This window comes from Chrysoperla carnea, chromosome 1 (genome assembly GCF_905475395.1).
Source record: "Chrysoperla carnea chromosome 1, inChrCarn1.1, whole genome shotgun sequence".
In the NCBI taxonomy this organism is placed as follows: Eukaryota; Metazoa; Arthropoda; class Insecta; order Neuroptera; family Chrysopidae; genus Chrysoperla; species Chrysoperla carnea.
In genome coordinates, this window is record NC_058337.1 from 44,495,403 (window position 1) to 44,519,299 (window position 23,897).

The following is a 23,897-nucleotide window of genomic DNA, read 5'->3' on the forward strand; positions in this document are numbered from 1 at the left end:
GAATGCGTCTCAGATTCTGGAAATAAATTTAATATTAAATTTATTCATTCTTATTAATAGAAAATATTTTTATTTTGTTGCAGGCCAGTCGTAAAGTAACTAAGTGTGGTTATCTGTTTGTGGCACCTGGTTGGGATTTTTCAGATCCTTTGAATCGCACTAAGGTAAGTTTTTTATTATCTTCTTCTTCTGTTTTGTTAAGAAATACATAAAACAGCTGTCAATCATATTTGCTGACATTAATCGACCGCTAAGTGCTAAAATGAGAATCGTTTAATGTCATTTTTTGACAGTTTTATGTACTACCCATGTTTTTTTATTTGTCAAGAGATGTAAGGATAACAAATTTGAGTATATTTTTATAGTGCAGTTAATATGTTTTATTGTTTGACTTGTTTTGAAATATAAAATCAAACAATGGCATATCATTTAACAAAAATTTATTTTTTATATTCAGGGGATTCCGATCTATTATTTACATTCTTTAAAATAAAAATTCCGTCTGTCAAGATAAAATTTAAGCTTTTAAAAAATAAAATTTTTAAATCTTCTATTTCTTTTCCATGAAAGCTTGTTATAAAAAATTAACAGCGGGAATAATTTTTTATTAATATTTTCTCTTCAAATCTTCAATAAAAAAAAAAAAACTAACCTTCTTGAAATATTCCAAGAAAAGTAATAAAATTTGTTGTTTGATTTAGTCTACATTTTATTTGTATGAGCAATAATTGATGAAAAATCACTCCCTTAGGTCTGTTAAATGATTTAAAAAAATGCTAAATGGGCTAGGGAAAAGCTAGGTTAAAATTTATGATATATAAGTTAGTATTTATACGATATAAGTATGCCTAAGGGCTACTTTTATCCTTCGGACCTTTGTTAATCGTGCGGCGGGGTTGTAGTTTCAAAGTTATTTTATAACATTGTATGAGTTAAATCGTTGTTGAAGTAACGATGAAATTATATGAGAAGTTTTAAAATTTTGCTTAAGTTCAAGTTCAGTCAATTTGTTAAAATTATAGTCATTCATGGGAACTGTCGATGGAAGTGAAACCTTAAAACTTTGGAGTAACTGTCCAACAAAAAATATAGTGGCTAGTTTTTTTTAATAAAATGCAAACTATTTGGGATATCGAAAAAGCACTATCTTGCTCATTGGACAATGCTCCCTTGCGTATAAATTCTCCTGCCAGCTTGACATCAGAGCTCAATTTCTTTGCAAAATTTTATGTATAAAATTTTCCAATACTCGAATATTAGATTATCCATTGAGATATATATATTTGATCTTCATTTTTATTATAAAAGTTTGTCAGGCAAATTGTCTGTTATGTGCTTGGTTGAGTCTCACCCATAAGCTAATTTGCTAAGAAAACCTCAATGCTGACAAAACAGTCGATAATGAAGAAAATACAAAAAATGAGGGTACAAATATATAAAATTATATTTTAATTGACCAAAACATCTTAAGACAATATAATAAAAGTCTGGTAAATATACGATTCGAATATTACGATTTGCTGGGACACATAAATTTGGAACTAATGAATGTAAAAATCATTTTAAAATTTTGAAGTTTTTAATGTTTTTTTAAAGATTTTTTTTCTAATGGTTTGGTATTTAACGATCAACCATATGTTATAGGTAGGGTATATAAGACACCCTTACATAATCTTTTGGAATTTGACAGAAATATAAATCTGATCTCACACAGCTAGTCTCTGAAATAAACATACCTTTTAACTACCTACAAGAAAACAAATTATTTAAACACTCATCTTACGTAAGTAAAATCATAACTTGTTTTTTTTTTTTCTGTGAGTACATTATCCAAAAATTGCTGAAGATTTTTTAAAATAATAAATAAGCGAATTAAACGACCATACGAACATCTATTTTTACTGACTATAATATCAGAAAAAGCCAATTTTGTATTATAAGTACAAATTTCGCTTCAATATAGTCATCTTCAGCACAAATTAATTAATTGTAGTTATTCTACTAAGATAAATAGTACACTTTTACAAATTTGTTGACAATTTCATCTTCGTCTTTTTAAATTAGAAACGAGTAACATATCTTTTTGGAGAATAATTAGGATAAAGATATTTAATGCATAAAGGCCATTGTCGACAGATTTTGCCTATTTTTTTTTATCAATAACTCAGAATAATGTTAGCTGTGGAATCCCGAACTTTGCAGGATTTTTGGTCGTTTAGATCGCGAAATAGTCAGCTGCAAATGTCGCGATTCGTAAGGTCAAAGCACATAAAACTCACTGTCCTCCCAGCTATTTAGAGGTTGGGGCAGACTAGAAATTGTATTGTAAAACGAGGTTTAGCTATGTCATTTCGTATAATACAAGGTCATTACTATAAAACCACTACCAAAGTCGTGTAAGTAATCTCAACTAGGCTTTCAAATACATTATAGTCACGATAATTGAGGCTCTATAAAAAAAAATAGGGGTGTTCCGATTACTGGATTTGTTCCGATTGCTAAGATTGTATGGAAAAATTCATTATAAATAAAGCATTCGAATGTATGTATTTAATTAAGACTGGACACACAGCATTAAACACGTGTTGTTGTGTTGTTTTTTAGAATCATAACAATGAATTATATTATATACAACCAAACAATATCATTTTTAAGTAATTGATAGAGACTTAACTATACCTACCTAAATTTTTGATTAATTTTCTTTGATAGTAGTTTTTGACCAAGTTATTTCGAGGGTAAGACTGTAAGACTCGTCGTCTTCTAAAAGCATCGGACCTCCATGATCTTGAGGAAAGTGCTTATGTTATTTACTGTGGAAGAGGGTTTTGGTGTATACTCTTACATCTAATGCCTCCTGAAGACAAGAATAAGAAGAAGTTCTGTCATAATTTCAAAGCTCTTCTCGCTCCGCCTACCTCAACTTTCGTTCAAAGGTAGCTTTATGTACCTGAATCGAGAATATTATTACTACTACTTCAAACCAGCAGGCCTTAGTTTCTTATATCAAGAGTTTTAACTTCCATTGCCTATAATATAAAGGAATATGTACTCATCCAAAAAACATTCTTCATTATGGAATTTCATACATTTTAATTGATAAAACGAAGCTAGACAGAATAATAGTATACGTGGCTAGATAAGTGTTTTGTTTTGTATTTTTTTTAAATCATTAAAATAATTTTTTCAAAACTATTTATATCTATGTTCATTATGAAACTAATTTCATAGTTATTTTTTGTGTTATGATTATTATTGTACTACTCAAAAAATTCCATCCATCCTCTTCTGTGTATTTTAAATACCACAACATGGAATAGTTTGTGTTGATGCGAAGACCCTTACATTATAAACGTGTATTAAAAAAAAAGATAGAAAAGGTTAAGAAGATGTTATATCAAATAAATAAGCTTATTACATTTATTTATATTTTATTTTTTAAGAAAGGGTGCTGGATCATTAAAACTAATCTAGACATTTTTAATACGTTTTTATTATATTTGACTATTTTTAAAGAATGGAATTCAGTCTTAAAATATACAGTAAAATTAAGAATTTCACTCAAAACATAATATAGGTATAGTATAGACTGCGCGTAGGTAGAAAATTTTTTTAATGGACGGTTTTATTCGCGTGTCATTATATACCCAGCAAATGTATATAGTCGAAGAAACGAAGCAATAAAGTTCGAAAAATTTGAACAGTAAGTCGGATTTGAATGGGATTTTCGGCATTTGAATCGTTAGAGCTTCAAGAAATTTTGTGACTTCAATTGATTTATGTAAAATTAAAATATACAATTTGTGTTCAGCGACCCCAAACAACCCTCGATTAACGAGTTTGGACCGATTATATAACGAATTTCCCGAAAACTCTGAATATATGGGCACCACAGGTACCTCGAAGTTCAATTCTGACGTGATATTCGTATTTTGCGACCCCAAAAACCCCCAAAGTAACCCCCAAGCTGGATGGCCGGACAGGTTTGTAGTATAGAAATGGATTAATGAAGGTACTTGTACTAATTAATTTTGTTTTAAGTGTTGTAGATCAGAATTTAACTACACTCAGTATTTCGGTACAATTTTGAACTAAATCTAATATACCCTTGATATATTACATGTACGTAGGATATAACAAGTTGAAATTATTTACCTGGAAATAGAATCCTAGCCCTAGTAAATTCTTGGCCTACAAGGCAAAAAACAATCAAGCAGGTCTTTAAGTTGATTAATTGAGCAAACAAATATGATTTTGTAAATATTCTCGTGCCGTCGAGTAATAGTCGAGTGATAGTTACAGTACTTAAATTTAGCTAAAATATTTTTTATAAAATATATTTTCAGATATTTAAAAAATTGCTCAATAAAAAGTGTGTATACTAGAACATGTATTATATGTGTACGTTCATCCAAAGTAATAATTTTCGAAGAATTATTATAGTTTTAATTCTTAAAGCTGTCTAGTATTTTTGAAATATCTTTGGATTAACTTTAAACATAAAAAACTTTTTTTTTATTGCCCTCTCATGTTTAACGTTAAAGGTCTTCGTTCACGCATTTAGTTTTGATTATCAATCATAGAATATACCTAAACTCAAAAAATTTTTTTGTGTACTTTTCTTCTTACAATGGTTACTTGAACCTTGTATCAATGATGTCTTAATAATAACTTCAGATGTGAAAAACATGAAACAGGGATAGTTTCAGTAATAACTATAATCTAAACGACGTTATTTAGAACCTCAAGTTGCCTACTGGGTTGACTATTTTGTTAGAACATAAGAATTATCTGCATATATTATAATGTGCATGCAATAAAAAGGCTACGGATATTAATAATATACATGTTATGAAAACACATGTAAGTTTGTATCAAGTTAACTTGTTCTCAGTAAGTTTTGTGTAAAAGAGTGCATTACCGTCGTTTATAAATTTGTATAATAGTACCTTCTATTTTAAAATTATCTTTACCGAGTGTTCAAAAAAAACTGCAACTCAAAAATGGAAAATTTTATACAATAGACCATGGAACACCACATTTTTTTTTTTTAATTATGAACAGTTGAAACTTTGTGAGTGGCTTCCTTGGACGAGTCTACCAAACTTTCTTCCACAAGTTTTAAAAAAACACAGCAGGGAATTTGTCGGGCACTATGACCATTTGATAATATTAATAATTATTAAACAATTCAACAAAAGTGAACCATGTACGTATTCAAAAACAATTCAAAAACAAAAATACTAAAGTACGGCATGTTCGAGGTGGGTATACAAGCTCATCGGTGCAGCATTTTTGTCGTACAAAATATTTATTGTCAAGAGACTTCCAGTAACATTAGGAGGATTAGGAATTTGTGAAAAAGTGTGGTTCTGGGTTAATCTACAAAAAGACACTGGTCTTAGGTTTTTGACAGCTCGTTTAGTCCATGCATATTAACCTACAACTTTGAGGGGGGTAGATATTCGCAGTACTACTTGAAGGATTAAAAATCACATGAAAAAGTATGGTTCTGTTCTGATCTACAACATATGCCAATGCCTGTTTTTTTTCATTTGAAATCATTCAGGTGTTACACGGCCTAAGAACACGCAGGTATGCAAAATTGACCTTATTGAATATTGTTTGTTTGAAAAGTAACTACATTAGGTAATTTTGGGGCGCTGAATTTGAATATGCTATTGGTTTTTTTTATCACGTCAAGTTTTGCAGATGTATGAGATATAAAAAAACCATGCTTTTTGCTTCAAAACGATGTTTTATTAAAATTAAAAAAATAGATACAAAACTCACTTACACATTAAATTTTTATGACATTTAGCACTAAACTGACTCACAAGATAAACTCTTATAATTCCTCGTATTACCTTTTTCGCTTGTGTTCGGTCTTCTCAGTGTCCCTCTGCAATCTTCCTTGATAATGTTTCTCCATAGCCTTTATATCTTGATGAAATCTCTCTCCGTATTCTTTATTAAAATCCCCGAGTTTTTTTAGAAAGAAGTCCAGGTGAGATTTTAAGAAATGGATTTTTAAGCTCATGTTGCATCTCAATTTCCTGAAATTATCTAAAATGTTTTCCACTAATTGAACGAAGTCTGAACTTTTCTTACTGCCCAGAAAATTTGAAACAACTTTTTTGAAAGAAACCTATGCTTTCTTTTCTTCAAAGTTCATTTAAAGTTTTTTACCGAGTTGTATGCTACAATAGTTGTATGCTCAGTGTACTACACAAAATGCTCGTGAAATGGCGTGAAATTTTCCATTATTTTTCCGTTAATCAGCATCTCAAAATCTATAAAAAATCATTATTCAATTTCAGTCAATTTTTCCCATGCATACCTGTGTAATATATCACTTGAACAGTGTAAAATGATTTGTTTTTGAATCATTTTGTATTATTATAGAGAATAAATTCAAAATTTAAATTATGAACTGTCTTAAAGTACACTATACTTAAATGTGTAAGTACTTTATCATAATCCATATGTAGGTACTTTAAGTTACATATATGAATATAAAGTTAGAATACCTACCTATGGGTATGCATGTATTACATATTATGTTAGATATGAGGTGTGTTTTCTTTTATTAGCGGTTTGATAATTCACATCGTAATTTTATCCTCTATCAATATCATGACTTTACTATTAGTGTTATTATATCTAAGTGTTGAACAGGACAAGGGCAGGGTTGAACAATATACTCTATTATTTATTAAAACTTGTAGCCTAAAAAATATTTCGTAATTATATTCAAATAAGATGGTCATCAGCTTCGATGGATATTTTAAACTGATTAGATTTTATGAGGCGTATGAAGTATTTCCCCCTGCTTTGTTCTATTATTTTTGCTTTAACACAGTCAGAAATATTTCGAACCACATTCAAATTTTGCATTTTAGAAAAACGATTTAATAATCAGTGAAAATCAACTACTATTAGAGAAAATAAATTTCAGAAATTTTAAAATTGAAATCTTCAAAATCAACAAAGCCTTCCTTCGTTAATAATTCATACCTTGAATTGGAAACCTACTGGAAATTTATCGCGTTGTAGTAAAGTTGTGGTATCTTGACCTTATTGAAAATTTTACCTAAGAAGAGATAGAGAAAAGTCTACCCCTCTGCTATGGCGGGTTAATCCAATGTGGAGGATTTGTCAAAATAGAAACATATTTTTTGCATGTTGTGTCAATTTTTTGTTTCTTTGCAATTTTAAATAAGTATATTTCCTATAAACTTTGTCTGTATTCAATGTAGCTTGTTCACCGTAACAGATAAAAAAGAACGAGAAGTTTCGTGAGCTCTCGGTAGGAACTTTGTTCTTATCGTATCTTCCTACATTATAAATGTAGCACTTACTTTTTTATTTACAAGATATTTTTCTGAAAATTTAAGGTATTAATTTTAGAAATCAAATACTTGTTTTATTCTTCAAAAATTTAATTTCAGCTACTTTTACTTTTTACTGTATCAATTAATTTTATTATTAGTTTAAAAAAGACATACTTCTCATTTAGTAGTCAACCAAATATGTGCGTACTGCGTACCTACATTGGGTTTGATCAGGATATTTATTATGATATAATATAAAATTTCCTTGTACCTAGGTATTTTAAATTCTCTATTATCTTTAACTTCTAATAAACTCAATTCAACTTTTTTTCAATGAAAAAACATAAAATTTTGATTATTAGCTTTAGGAAGCAAAACTGTCACGTTTATTTACTTGTATCAAAACGAAGGACTCAAAAATGCGTTTGAACGAGTTGACAAATAAAAAATTACTTACATCATGAGTTTTGAATAATAAAAGAAACTCTTTCAGGTGAACGTCGGCTTTTGTCAGACCAGCGTCGATTAAAACATGCATTTTTCGTGTGTAGAACGTACATTGTTGAATATTAAATATTTAATACAGTTGTAGCGTTCGATAAAATTGACGTATACTCACTGTCAAAAAAAGTGCCACAGTTAAAACATTCTAAGCGTACTCATCATATGTTATGTTATAATAGTAAACCTTAGAATGTTTTAAAACGAGCATTTTTTGTGACATTGAGTGTACGTGTAAATGATACTATAACACACTTTGAAAACGTGTGTTAAATTTAACGCTCATGTAACTGAAGCTTTAAAATTACACAATCCAAACAGGCTCTTTACACAAAGAACAATTTTTTAATAACAAATATACAAGAATGTTTTTAAATCAAAGTGAGTGATGTGTTTTACAAGAAACATTACAAGAAATTCCATGTACTCTTATTATCCTCAACATAAATTTGACGAACCCAAAATAATAATTTTAAAAAAATTATTGTTAAGAAGGACACATAATTATTATCAGAAGTATTATCCACACGCAACAATTGTTAATAATAATAATTTTTTATACAAAAAAAAAAAAAAAAAATTATTATTATTATTGAGAAAAAACAACTGTTACTACATGATTTAAAAGCGACATTTTTAATGACTTCAAAATTATCATTATTTACATCATTTGTTCAGGGATACATTTTTTTTTTATAAAGAGAATCTTGGTGTTTTAAAGCAACAACATCCCAATCAATAAATCGGTTTCACCTACAGAAAAATGCACAAATAGTGTCGTTACATATGTGGTCAATTTCTAGACCACTGAATTGGGAAACTTGAAGTATTCTCGTTTAAACGCTCATGCACATACACGGTAAGAAATTCTTTGTGAATATCACTATGTAAGTTCGGTGTGAACGCCATAATGATTTGAACATTTAGGAATAGTAACATTAGCAATAGTTATAGCAGACGAGTCAATACAGTATGGACGTCAAGCTCATACTGGTTGGTGATATCACAATAATTCTGGTGGAGAGCCCTATTCAATTCTGTAATATTACTTATGCTAACATAGATATTATAGTATCTGTCTCTATACTATACCAGCATTGTAATAAACATCAAACATTTCTTACCGTGTACTCCGACCTGACCGAAATTTAGTTTGCGCAAGTCAATTGATGTAAATGTTTTCGTATTGATATAGTTGTGCTCTTGGCTTACAAGTCTCTGTTATAAGATAGCATACGGTTATGGTAGACTAGGATTCGAAACTCATTTGGGTAGCCCATGAAATATTCAGATATTTTTCGAAAAATAAAAAAAATTGTGAATATTTAAATGTATATAAGTAATAATTATAAACAAAAAGAATGATTGGGTAGAAGAAGTAATGAGAATGTTAAATGAGTCATAATTACGCCAAAATGTAACTTATATTTATAATATTGTATATAATTATATTTACCTATGCATGCATGTATTATCATACAATTTTAATCATTTGCACGTAAAAATTAAAATCGAATACCTTCCCGTTATCGATTTATAAATTATATATATAGACACAGATGTCGATAAGTGCAGTATCCAAACCGTTATAAATATTTTGTTATTTAAAAAAAAAATTCAAAAAAAAATGGAAATTGCTATTGAAAAACGAACACCTAACTTTTATATGGTTATTAAAAAATATCTTTATAATTGCGTATAAAAAAGATGTACAAGTCTTTTACAATCGCCTTGTTGAAATGACTTGCTATTATACGACTAAAAGCGTTAGCAAAAATTTGTTTTTCCAAAACTAAATTGCATTAGCTCAAAGTTTCAATTTACTAATACAATTTGAATGTTCAATGTTCAGAAAAATTAAATTTCTCTGCTAAAAGTAGAATAGAAATTTGTTATAAGCATAGTTGAAAAACTAGACTTGCTCTTTAAGCATTTAAAACTACTTATGCCCATTTTAGTGCGAAGAAGTTAACTGCTTAAATATCCTGCAGTAAATGTACTTAAATTGTTTACATTTAAGAATTTTAAATTATTGGAATAATGCTAAAATGCTCTTTTATATCAAGCTTAAGAAAAGTTATTGCCAAAAATTTTATTTAAAAAGTTTGCTTCAAACCATATAAATTCTTTTGAAGAAAATTTAGTCACACTAAATTATTACAAAAATTGTCGTAATTTTAGATATCTGAGTCTCAGGGAGAAATGATCCGATCTTGACCGTATCAGCTAAATCAAAAGTGTATATTACACTTATAACTTTTTGAAAATGTAGCTCAAAAAAATTAAACCCCAGCACTTTACATCGAGGGTGGGAAGTGAAGGAAAAAATTTTCCGTTTATCTTAAAAAGTGGAGGCCGAGGCGATCTTAAAAGTGAATTGTTTCTCTATATTAATTAATCAATGTAATTTTCCATATTAATTGATGAATTTCTACAATAAAAAGAACAACATACTTTTAAATAATAGTAGTACTTACAATAAATTTGATTGCCTATTTAAGATAACTACCACTTGAATGCGATGCGGTGGCGTGCTATAAGATCAATGGAATAAATATTAGAAAATAAAAACCACCAAGACCACCAAGAAAAGGTGTTGAACTTGTGAATATATATACCTTGAATTTATATTGTACTATGACGATTGTGTAAACCATGACCACGCCTAATCACGCACACATATGCGCTATCATTAGTACTATGAGAATAAATTCCTTTCAGCTAAAGCCAGCTCTAGCCAGCTAGATAGGTGATTTCATCGATATTAAACAACGAAGTATTTATTGGAAATTATCTGTAATATATTGAAAAGACACTATTTATATACTGTTTTCAAAAATACCAGCAAAGTTTTGGCTTATTTGCTTATGTTAACTGTTAAACAACAACAAAAGTGTAGACTCTTTTCATTCAATATTTCTTTTAGTTAAAAAGCTCTTAAAATGCTTTTATTGGTAGTTTACATTTTCCTGCTAATTAACTTCGACTTATTTTGTAACGACAATCGCTTAGTAATGTAAGGTTGTTCAATAAGATGTTACCACGTAAAGAGGAAAGAGGCAGAGACTCATTATCCAAAAGAATGCTACCATTGAAATGTCGGAAATGAATATTTTAAGGCCAAAATGTAAAAATATATATATAATTTAGGACAACTTACATAATAGAATATTATAGTTTGATATTATGTTCATTATAACGATACGAATGACTCGATATTGTGATAACATTAATATTATCACTACATTATTACAAAGAAATTGCAATATTACAAATTTCAACTCCATGATCCACTGGTTTTTTACGAACAGAAATGAAACAGTATTTAACTCATATACCATTTAATATAAAGGTATATTTGGCAATATTGAGAACGTTTTCCGATTTTATAAATTATTTTTTAGTGTTGTAAAATTACGATGTAAATTCCCTACAATCTTTTTGACAAAGAAAAACAATAGAGGAACATATTTAGTAGAATATATAGGTATAAGTGAAAGAACTATATTTATTATGTTTATACGATCGACACAAGCACAATGAATTATTGTTTTAAATATTATTTTTTATCTTATTGAACTGTTTATGATTTAAAACTAACTTTCGGAAAATTAGTTAATAAAATTCTGAAAATTGATTAAATATAATCGATTATGGATGACAAAGAAATAATATGTAAAAATAACGAATTATCTTTTTTTTTTTTTAATTTTAGTGATAATATTTGTGATAATATTTATTAATTAATTTTAATAATAAGTTTCATAAATGTCGATAACGTTGATGTAGGTTCGTCTTTTTTTAATTTATTTATGTCATAATAATACATAATCTATAAAAAAGTATATTTATTTTCTATATAAAATATTTGATGCATGCGCAGAACGTGCGGCAATTTTTCGTCTACATTGATGCAGTTATAACAAAATTCATCATCAAAGTTGAAAATAAGATAAAAATAATTTCAACTCTAAAGCAACTCTGCTCTTACATCCCTTATATGGGTGGACACACTTGGTTTTTTTCTATGCCATTGCGTATATGTTTACTTTCTATTAAAAAGTTTTTCATTCATTCCAAGTGAAAATTATCAAGCCTCTATAAGAGCTAATGTTTATATCGATTTTCAACGATTAAAAATTTCCATGGGTAGCTATGCTGAAATTTTGAAAGCACAAAGAAACCACATATTCTTTGAGGAAAAGTCTATCTGTACAAAATTTATGAGCCTTTAAATCAAACATTGTTGCCATGCTCATACATCGTTAGTGTATCACACGTGCGTTTGTTCTGTAGGACATAGTTTTTTATGGGATAATACACAAATCAAAAGTAGGTATTCACAATAGACATAATAATTAGAGAAAGCCTTCCACACATGCATATACATACATTTTTTTCCATTATTAATAAGATAAATAACGATCATTATTATAATTGTGTCAAAAAATTATTATTTATAGTCTTATTGTAATTCATACAATTCAATAGGGTTGCTTGTATTTTATTGTCATCATATAATACCAATACTAAAATATAATAACATAAAGATTTTTTTTATTTTAATTGTATAAATTATATTTTATGTGGTACAATTTAAATTCTTTTTTAATACTAAAACATTTTAGTGTTGACTTGAATTAATATGATTCGGAAATTTTATGATTCATTGCATTGAATTTGATTTCATAAATCCTAATACCCCGAAATAATAAAAATGATTTCCTTGTATAAACATAATTCCGATTAATAAATTCATGGTTAGGTTAGGTTAGGTTGTATTGGCTGTCCACGAAGGACACACTTAGGCTATAGAGCCCATTGTGATATCATATATGTGTTTTACCACCTTTCTGCTGATTTCATTTATCAGCTCCTCAATTTCAGAGGATGAGTACACCTCCTTCATGCATATACCATGCACTACACCAGGCCATCCATCACAACTATTAATTAAATTAATTTTGTTGCGACGGCGGGAATTGAACCCGCTACCCTAAGCACACCGCGGAATTGGTTACGGCTTAACCGACTGAGCTAATTGGGCGACTAATTAATTCATTCTTGGAAGTGATTTTGGAACTATGTTCCTTATCGCACGTTATCGTTCTGATTTGTTTGCTGGTTGGGAGATAAAGCCAAAAAATTGAAAAAATATTTTGACATTCGATAAATTATTCTGACATTTATTGACTCTTTGTCTTTTAAGATTTGTCAAGACACTCACACCGTGTGTTGCACTATGCTGCCTTATGCATGGATGGAAATCAACGAGTCAATTGAACCATTTATAAAGTCAGGTCACTTGCATACTCTCATCATATTTAAAAGACTGACTTGTTTGAGACATGTTGAGAAATTCAATGTTGATTTTTCTAAACCTCTACCGAATTGGACAGTGAGTTTTACACTAAAACAAAGTAATATACAGAATAGTGAAAAAACACTTAATTATGGTAATTTTGGTCGAATTGAATAAAAGTCTTTTATATCCCAACAACGATTGATTTAAGAATGATAATTAAGGAGACAATTGTTTCCAAATATTATTTTATTTTAGCAGGGACAATGTTTGTAAGAAACTTTAGGAAATTTTTAGAAATCTAATATCATGAAAATGGATGTTTAATTCAATTCTTGAATCAATGCTTTTCAAGGCAACACTACTCAACATATCTGTTGTCATCAAATCATAACATTATCTCTTCTGTATATATTTGTTGTGTATTATTTACATAAATTTAATTCTAATCTAATGGTGTATTGTTTTTAAATCATAATAATAACAGTGAAGTTCTTTTTTTCCCAATTCAAAGTGATTTTTTATATTTAAAAAACCTCTTGTTCATCCACGTCGTAATAATAAAAATTATGATAACAATGAATTGATTTCCATATTTTGTACTTGTCAATGTTTATTGTTGTAGGTTGCCTTAGTTATACATATACTAATTTAACGCCCACTGTACTCTATTGTGTTGGCATCTTTTTTTTTTTCTTTTGGTGGTTTGTAAATAAGAATTCAATGATTATCAATAATGTAATTGTCGTTTGTTTAAAAAAAAACAATCATTTTGTAAGAGTAGGTTTATAATGATCATCTTGTTCAGAATAATCATGGATCTTATTTAGAGAAAATACACTAATCTTAAGTCCGACACATTGAAGTGAAAACTTCTATAGGCTCGATAGACGATGTATAATATATGTATAATAATATATGTAATATAAGTAATATTTGGTAGGGTAACATATTATGGTTTCTCATAATCAACATGCTATGAATATAGTTACAGATATAACACTGTAACCCCTAGGAAACTAAAACTTTTTTCAATCACGATCAGAATAATATATGAGCTATAATTTATAAAGAAATATTTAAAAAAAAAAATTAAATTAATTCTGACATTTTACTGCTCCATCTTCGATCATCACTGAACCATAAATTAAAAATTTCTGTAAAAATTTAAAATAATAAATGTAAAACAATTCATGGCCATCTTATCTGATATACTTTTCTGATATACTGTACGTATATTTAAGCTGTATAAAACAATTCCTATGAGTGTCATGGAAGGAAGATAAGTGAGATCAAGTGAGGTGGAGGCTATTAAGCGGTAGTTTTTACTTTTAAGCCCAATGAAGGGTACGACGCTAGTATACTAATAGAGCATTTCTGCAATTTTTTTTAATTAGAAAACAGATTCGGGAGACTTAAGGAAATAGAGACTTAAAAAATAAAATGAAAAGTTCAAATGATTTTGATTGATTTAATAAAGAATATTTCTCAAAAATCGATAACGATACTTGAAATTTTTACCAGCATTTTTAGAATTTAACCAAATTTTACAATTTTCTAAGATTATATTTGTTTCAATAACAGTCGTGTGAACAGGTATTAACACAACGCATTAAAAAAACCCACATATGTTACCCCAGCCTAAAGTTTTTAGGCTGAATGAATTTAATTTTTCTTTATGTATGAAATTAAATAGCCTATACACTCCCCTGAAATTTATCAGTTATTAACAAGGTTGAATTAAAGAAGTTAAGTTAAAGTTAATGCATACTACTTATGTATGCTAAAACTAATGATTATATCAGAAACTTAATAAAATAAAAAAAATTAATTTTAAATTATTGTATCATTGGCTGCAATCATTCAGAGAAGATCAACAGTAGAAGGCTTGATTACACAACAACAAAATGATGAGAGGTTTGTTTTTTTTTTTTATTTCTAACTTTTTTCTGCATGTGGTCGAAGGTAAATTCATCAAATAAACAATTATGTTATTTTTCGTGAATGACGGTTTTTGTACCATGTATATGAAATATACCAAGGTATTCTAAGTTTAGTCCTAAGTTAGTAACGCTTAAAAATATTGAAGCTATGAACAAAATTTTGGTAAAGATGGTCATAAAATCACCTAATTAGTCCATTTCTGGTTGTCTGTCTGTCGTCTGTCCGTCTGTCATCACGATTACTCAAAAACGAAAAAGATATCAAGCTCAAATTTTTATAGCGTGCTTAGGACGTAAAAAGTGAGGCCGAGTTCGTAAATGAGCAACATCAATTAGGTTTTGGAACCCATTTTGTAAATCGTTAGAGATAAAACAAAAAACCTTCCTTATAAAAAAATAAACAACTTTTGTTTTTAAACATTTTTTCATAAACATCACTGTTTACCCGTGATAGCGCAAATCGTATAGTATGTATTATATAAGAATATCAGTTGTATATGTGTGACATGTATGTATGTTTAATGTATGTTACAGAGTAATCAACACTTTCAACATGGTATTTTAACAATTAAGTCAGTCAATTGTTTTTTTTTCACTAGTTTAATCTGCTTTTATATGTAGCAATATAGACAATGTTTTTCAATAAATCTTTACGTTTAAGGATCCCCTATTTCTAAAAAAAAAAAATCGTGTATAGTTCTTGATTGGCTTGGATTAGCGGGCAGAGCTATCACATTGCGAAAATAAAAGTTCTGAGCGAGATCAAGACCAAAACCAAAACTGCATTTGAATGTCTTTGTTTGTCTTTGTTAAACGAACTTAATATAATGGGCTTAGCACCTTTGTCTTAGTCATTGATCTTGATCTTACAAGTCTTGTTTGGTCTTGCATAAGTGTTGAGCAAGATCAAAGTACAACACCAAATATGCTAGGCAGAAGCAGTTAATTATAAAAAGACCAAGACCAATGTGTAAAACAAAGAACAAAGTTAAAGCCTAAGTGTGTAAGATAAAGGCAGTCAAATTAGTCTTATTTTGGTCTTGGATGTCATTACTTGAAAAGTCCTGGATCATTCAAGTTTCACATAGTAAGTACTTCTTTAGGAATGTTAACAACCTATAAAATGTTTTAGATCCTATCGAAAATGGGGTTTCATCTAATTTTTTTCGGCTTCTTCGATTCACCTTTTTTGTTATATTTATCACCCTCCAAGAAAACTAATCAAGACATAGAATTTAAATCTAAATTTTTTTAGAAATGAGGATCTTCATATAAAATTTGATTTATTTTAAATTTTGATAAAAAAACTCCCCAAAGTGCAATTTTTACCACGTATTTAAACTAATGACACAATTTTCTTGCACAATAATCATGAGATATAAGGTTGTTGCAGTTATGTTTTCTGTCTGAAGTCGTAGTGAGTTAGTGTGTACACGTGGTTTATTTTGTTTGGGTAATTATTTAATGTATTATATTTGAAGTTTCGATTATTTAATAAATATTAATTCGAAAATCATTTTCTAATTTTACACTAAAATACGGTTGTCCAAAATTTACCGACTCTGGTTCAAGTATTAAACGACATCCAAACAGCATAAACCTGCCAGTGGCCGAATGAAGACATTTAAAAAATTTTCTATCATTTCAACCCTTTGATCGCATGCATAATTAACAATATAATTTTTCGAGATTATGGCCACGCACATTTTCAGTATTCCAGGCTATAGTCTACAATTCTTATGAATAAAATTAGATGAATTTACTTACTGTATGTACTGTAAACATTATTATTTGTTCCGATATGTAGTGATTAGTTGAGCGACAGACGGACGGACGGCACGGATTATCTTATATGTGTCTATACACATGTGCCAGAGGGCGCGGATGTTAATATTATGTTCTTATGTGTGCGATAGTAGTCAACTTTTACACTAAATATAAAAAAGTATCATCAAGGAATAAATATTACCTATCTTATGATTTAACAAACAATGCAAAACAAAATATCATTTGGTATTTCTTACTCTTCTGGTTATATTAAAATGTTTTAAGCTAAAATTGTTTTAGTTTTATCCTTAGTGGTCCGTAGAAGCATAGAGTGGGAGATCAAATTTTTTACATTCAAAGTAGGCTCATCACCTCAGGAAATAATAAAATCGGGAGATATTCTCACCCTTGTTCGAAGTACAGTAATATTTTTATACCATGTATATGAAATATACCAAGGTATACTAAGTTTAGTCCCAAGTTTGTAACGGCAATCCGGTTATTGATTTTCATTATCATCAATAATAAGAATAAATATTTCGTATATATTATTTTTTCTAGCCTGTTTTCTATCCCATCATAAGATCTTTTTTATTCCTTTATCAATTCCATGATATACCCCCAATTTAAAGCTTATCGTGCTGACTAATGACGAATATTAGACTCACGATCTAAAAATGTACCGTCTAATCTATATCCGTAATAAAATTGCCTATAAATGAAAAGGAAGTAAATTATTGTTGATATTTATCACATATATATTATTTTTCTAGCATGTTTTTGGCCACGGATAACGCTCTGCGAAATTCCGTACTAATTTGTATTGTTCAGTCGATCTAGTTTGTATTGTTGGGTTTACTGCTCAAACCAAACATTGCAATAGGTCTGAAATATTACAATTAAAAATGGTTATACATTAGGTACAATCGTCAACAAGAAATGCTTTGAAGTTCTGGTTTTAAAAAACTTCGCTTAAGGTAGTACCAGCTGAATTACTATTCCCTGTTTTTGTCGCTGAAATTTTTTTAATATTACAGTATTATTTGTTATTTCTGCATTACTGTATTTCAAGATTTCAGTAAGATAATCATAATTAGTTCCATAATTTGTTATGACTATTAAGGTTGTTTTGCACAAATTTTGAACATTCCTTGATGTGCGTGAAACTTTATAATTTTTTAAAAAACATCTTAAATATGCATTGGAAAATATTAAACATCTTAAATATGGTGGAAAAAATCGGTTTCTAGATAAGAATTATAATTGCAAGCACTGCGATTATACCTATTACTCTATCGATTAAAATTTGAAATATTCAAAACAATAAACTCTTACATATTTTATTCCATTTAGTACAAAGCAAGATTAACTTATTTAGAAATGTACAAACAATGAAGTGGGTATCCAAAAATACTATTGGTAATCTTGCTTTAGGTTTGATGGCTTAGTTAACAGCAATAAATATTTCATCGTTTTTCAAAGGTAATTTTTGCATCAGAAGTGATTATATTTGTTCACACTCAGCAAAAGGTTTTTTATATGCTTTGATTTCTTTTACACAGTACAAAAATATTTGCTTAAGTCATATTTAATTATAGTTATTAACTTTACACTGAAGGGTATATTTTGATTGGTAATTATTCAAGAGACATTTCAAGGTGTTTTGTTTTTCTTTCGATTGTGAAAAGAAATATTTTTGAATTCACTTATTTTCTGTTTTTACTGCATTGCGCATTCTGCATATATGTTTAAAATTACATTTTGAATTGCGAACCAAAAAATAAAGGAAAAATAGTTTAATCATTTTTGCTTTTAGTGTAGGGCTCCTTTAGAGTTAAAAATAAAAAATCAAAATTTTTAATGTTCCGAAAACAATGGGTATTGATTTTGAATTATTTTTAAAATTTGTAAACTCAAAAATTTGCATCAAATTAATTTCTATTATATACTTTAAACACAGTAAATAAAGTTCTATTCTTCTTATAACAAAGAAATATTTCTTGAATTAAAAATCTCAATACTTGTTAAAAATGTCGTGAGAATAAAAAATTGACTGCTTCAGAATTTTCTTGATCTAAGGAAATATTTACATGTTACGTCTTATTTTCTTGTAAGTTGTACTTTTTAAACCCACGATTATAAATGTATATGTTTACCCCATCTGCGTATCAGTCTGTGGCATCGTAGCTCTTAAATGAATGTACCGATTTAGTACAGCAGTACATAGTCGGTGTGGTACTGAAGTCGTGTGAGTGCGACTTCATATTGCTTTTTTTTATTACCATTAAAAGACGGCTCAACTAATTCTGCTGAAACTCTTTTAGTTCTTAAATATGCGATTACGCGTCGAATAAGTCCAGTCACGTGTTAAGGTCATAACTGGTTCGCGAGATAACCGAGGCGAAAGAATTCGAACGAACATACGCACATACGTACACACATACACACAGGATCACATTGAAAAGGTTTGATTCGGATATTAAGGCCTTGAAACCGCAGAAATATGTAAAACTGGAGATTTTCAAAATCAGCCCCATTATATCCTCTTGGAAGTTAACTAGAAAAATTGGAATTTCTCATCTTCAAATGCTCGATCCAAGAGCCCTACCGACAAACTTTTGTGTAAAAATACTTTAATAACCATGAAATTACTGATTATTCTGTTAAACGATCTTAATTAAAATTAAATTAACTAAATTTATTATTTTATATGTGGAGCGCTAAAATTAAAAAGCTAAAATTCAACTCTTGCTCCAGAAGAATCGCAAATTTAGTGTACTAATTTGCTCTATTTTATTTTAACTTTTGTTTAATTTTTATATATAAACTTTTTATATTGTATTATTTCATGAATGCCAAACTCTGTATGCTTTAATGCAAATACAGATGTTATATTTTTAGAAAATTATTTTGCAAAAGTTTTAAATCATTCAACAAAATGTCTTCATAGAAAAAATGTCTTAATAAATGTAAAGACAATAACAAAATAATTCATTTCCCAAAGCTAACTAAGTTAACTACACACTTGAAAATAAATCAAATTGATTTTCCATGACACTAATTACCACTTTAATTAATTCTAAGAAATGAATGAATTAAACGAGAAACCTTTGATTTCAATCAAAATTAAAAAAACAATGATCAAAGAGGAAACAGTGTTTATAATTATTTATCAATTATTATTTACATGTGTTTTTGTAAATTATCTCTCAGACATTATACAAATAAAAATTTCTTAGGATACAAAGATTTTAAGGACACCATGAATGATAGAAATTATTTTGGTATATTTACATGCCGTTTTAAATTATAGATTTGGTTGTTTTACCATGAAATTTATAGCCCAGGAGCTGTCGATCTAAAAAGTTCCCTCATACGTGCATATATTTTTTTTAAAGAAAATAGATAGTTTAAAACTATAGGAATTCGAAACGGTAGGTTTGCGTGGTTTTGCAAAGCCGAAAAAATGTTTAAAAAAAGTAGTTATTAAAAAAATCGATAAATGTTTGTCTCTCATGTTGTGAAATGGTTTGCCTAAAGTATATTCTACAGAAAATTTCATTATCTTTCAGAAAAAATTTACGCAAACCAATTTTTTTAGCCGGGAGAGTCAGGCAAGCCTTTAAAGTGTGTGGTGAGGGAGGAAATTTCTCCCTCATTACGTAACATGATTTTTTTTATTTTTATTTTGTTCCTTGCAGTGTCTACTTTAAGATTATCTTGGTTTGCGGGCTCAGAAACGGCCGGAAATGTCCAGCAAACCAGCTTAAAGTTCATCTACTCTGAACTCATTTTCAATAAATATAAACTAGAAAAATGTTTTGTTGTAAAATTACTATTGTTTTATGGTGATTTTTATTTTTTATTTTCTATTAAATACTTTTATTTTATAAAATTACTTTTCTATATTTTCTTTTGATATACTTTAGTACGAACTTCATATAGGATATGACGTCTTGTTGTTTTTACGATTTGAAATAATGAAAGGGTAAATATAATTAAAGGAATAATAGGAAATTTTTATTTTGGATGGATTTAATAATTTAATAAAAATAATGTCAGTTTATAAATGCAGAGGATAGAAAAAATACCACAAGTGTCTATACATGTTTGAATGTGTTTATTGTCTATACAAGTTTGTATGTGTTTATCTATTATATTTATTGAAAATGAGTTCAGAGTAGATGAACTTTAAGCTGGTTTGCTGGACATTTCCGGCCGTTTCTGAGCCCGCAAACCAAGATAATCTTAAAGTAGACACTGCAAGGAACAAAATAAAAATAAAAAAATCATGTTACGTAATGAGGGAGAAATTTCCTCCCTCACCACACACTTTAAAGGCTTGCCTGACTCTCCCGGCTAAAAAAATTGGTTTGCGTAAATTTTTTCTGAAAGATAATGAAATTTTCTGTAGAATATACTTTAGGCAAACCATTTCACAACATGAGAGACAAACATTTATCGATTTTTTTAATAACTACTTTTTTTAAACATTTTTTCGGCTTTGCAAAACCACGCAAACCAACCGTTTCGAATTCCCATAGTTTTAAACTATCTATTTTCTTTAAAAAAAATATATGCACGGTATGAGGGAACTTTTTAGATCGACAGCTCCTGGGCTATTAGATGTTAGGTACCTGATAAGCATTTATGAATTGTTATACTTTATAAGTCGTTAAATTTTGTTACATTAATAATTGTAATATTTAATAATTAATAATTAGTTTCTTAGTACGATACGCGTATTATAATTAAGGTGTGCTATAAAACCGTTTCATGACCCCCAGAATACAATTATGGTATTTTTGGAAATGTTTGATATTATATAAAAACATTTTTTTCGAATTTTTTGGGCATCCCCAGCTAGTTCAAATGGGCTGCAGTCAGCATGAAGGGTGGTTTACTAAGCGGAGTGATGTTATATTATAAAAGAGACAGAGGGACTGATTTCAGTAATTTGGACAGGCTTCCATGGGACAATAGCCTTTTTTGTTGCTTTTATAGATTTAAACTTCAGTTCAACCTCCTCAAATTGAGCTAGGGAGTTGAGAATCAGTATGCCGGTTGGATTAATGTGGAGGATGTGCTTTTTAGAGGTGTCAATTTTCCAGGACCCCTTACCAGTCTTTTGGGTTTTCAAAAACTGGAAATGAAGAATCCCATTTCCATAAAAATAATCTTTTAACGATGGAGCTCTGCTTCTCTAGAGTTTTTTTTTTATATTTCCCATTTTGTTATGTTTTTTTTAGATATTAATTACTTTATTGACTTTTTTCATTGATATGACAAGTCATGTAGAGTCAATTAATAATAATTTTTTTAAAACAATCAATATTCTGTCATAATGAATTTTTTTTAAAAAAGTATTACTAGTTTTGCCTAATTTTGTTTACTAAAAATTACGACAGAAGCAGTAAAATAATTTTTTTAATGGTGTTGTTCAAACGTCTCAAACGTCTCTCCAAATGCGTTTCTTCGTGCATATTCAAGAAAACACAGACGAAAATTCTCAAGAATTCGTCTTAAATTAAGGTATTCAGTTTTTAAAAAAAAATCTGAAAATCTGGAGAGTTTTCAAGTTACGATTTAAAATGAATCAGTTTTAGTCAACTGATACATTTAACCCGTGCAAAAACTTCCAACTTTGATGGCAAATATCTTTTTTAATTGACGGGCAAACAATTGTGAATTTAGAAATTTACAAAGAAGCGATTATTCTTAATATCTGCTTAAAATTATATCTCATTCTGTAAAATAGTAGGTTTACGGACATTCCACCTTCAAACAAACATTTTTCTCTGATACATCACTGAAACAATCACATAAAGTACACGATTATTCATAAAGATGTCGAGAATCAGTTCACATTATATCTACATAGAATTTCGATTTTTAGGAAACAAAAACAGTATGAATTATATCATACCATCCAATAATTTTAGATTATTAATTATATAACCCAGGAAACCATATTTAAAGGCTATTATGTACTAAATGGTATTTTGTGTTATATAATATATTGACTTCTAAGAAAATTTCGGAGTGAAATAAAAATATCACATAGCACATTATTATAAATAATTATCTGATAATCATTATAAATTAACATTTCCTGTAAGAAAAAAAGAAATAAAACTTTACCATACAACTAAAGTGCACCATTAATACGAATACTTAAATTAATGAATGAAAACAAAAGTAGTTTACCTATTCAGAAAAAAATCCCACCATTTTTTCTATTGTTAACTTCTAACTTTTCTTGACAATTTATATACCAGATGTCAACTTATGAGCTATTTACGAATCTCGTACTTAATGATTATAACAACAAAATCTATAGGTTCAATTCATGTTCAAGATTTCAGGTAAACGTGAGCATAAAACTCAATTAACGGAATTTCTGTTCAAGGTTGAGTTCAATTGACTTAATCGCAAAATATCCTACAATGTTTTATCTGTATATTTATTATAATATTTTTAAATTGCACAAAAAACGTCTATACTAATATATGAAGAGGTAATGTTTATCTCTTTTAAACTAAAATTGTGGCGAATTTAAAATGTTTGAATAAAAACAGTATATATTTTGGATTTTTTAAAATTTGTCTAAATATTGGAAATTTACTGATTAATGCAATAATAAAAAAATAATAATTTAATTAACTATTATATACGTTTTTTAAGATTGGACAAGTACATCGGAAAAACAAAGTTACCGCGTGTTATTCATTCATACTCTCGAAAGAAGATGATGCATTTTCTCTTCCAAAAATTCTCCTTTAAGTTCTTCCATACGTTAAAACGATCATGACTGTTAATTGACTGTCTGTATATTCATTTAAAATAATATGAGATTACAATATATCTTTTCGGATATTTCTTCTATTCTAATTACAAAGAAAAAAAATAAAATCGTATGTGTGTGAATAATTTGTGTACGTTCCGTCATTCCGTGTGTGTAATTAGGATTCGTGTGAATTTTGTTAACGAGTATGACAATTATAATATTATAATAAATATATTATTAACGTACATTACATGTATCTTGTG

The 23,897-nt window shown here is 28.6% G+C and overlaps 1 protein-coding gene across 1 annotated transcript in view; it reads left to right on the forward strand.

Annotated features, from left to right (window-relative positions):
• The window catches only part of LOC123290617 (protein outspread), a 449,936-nt gene that overhangs the window by 252,148 nt on the left and 173,891 nt on the right, over positions 1-23,897 (forward strand). The window contains exon 2 of the mRNA XM_044870872.1: positions 84-164. Within this exon, the coding sequence (XP_044726807.1) occupies positions 84-164 (81 nt within the window). The remainder of the gene's footprint in view (positions 1-83; positions 165-23,897) is intronic.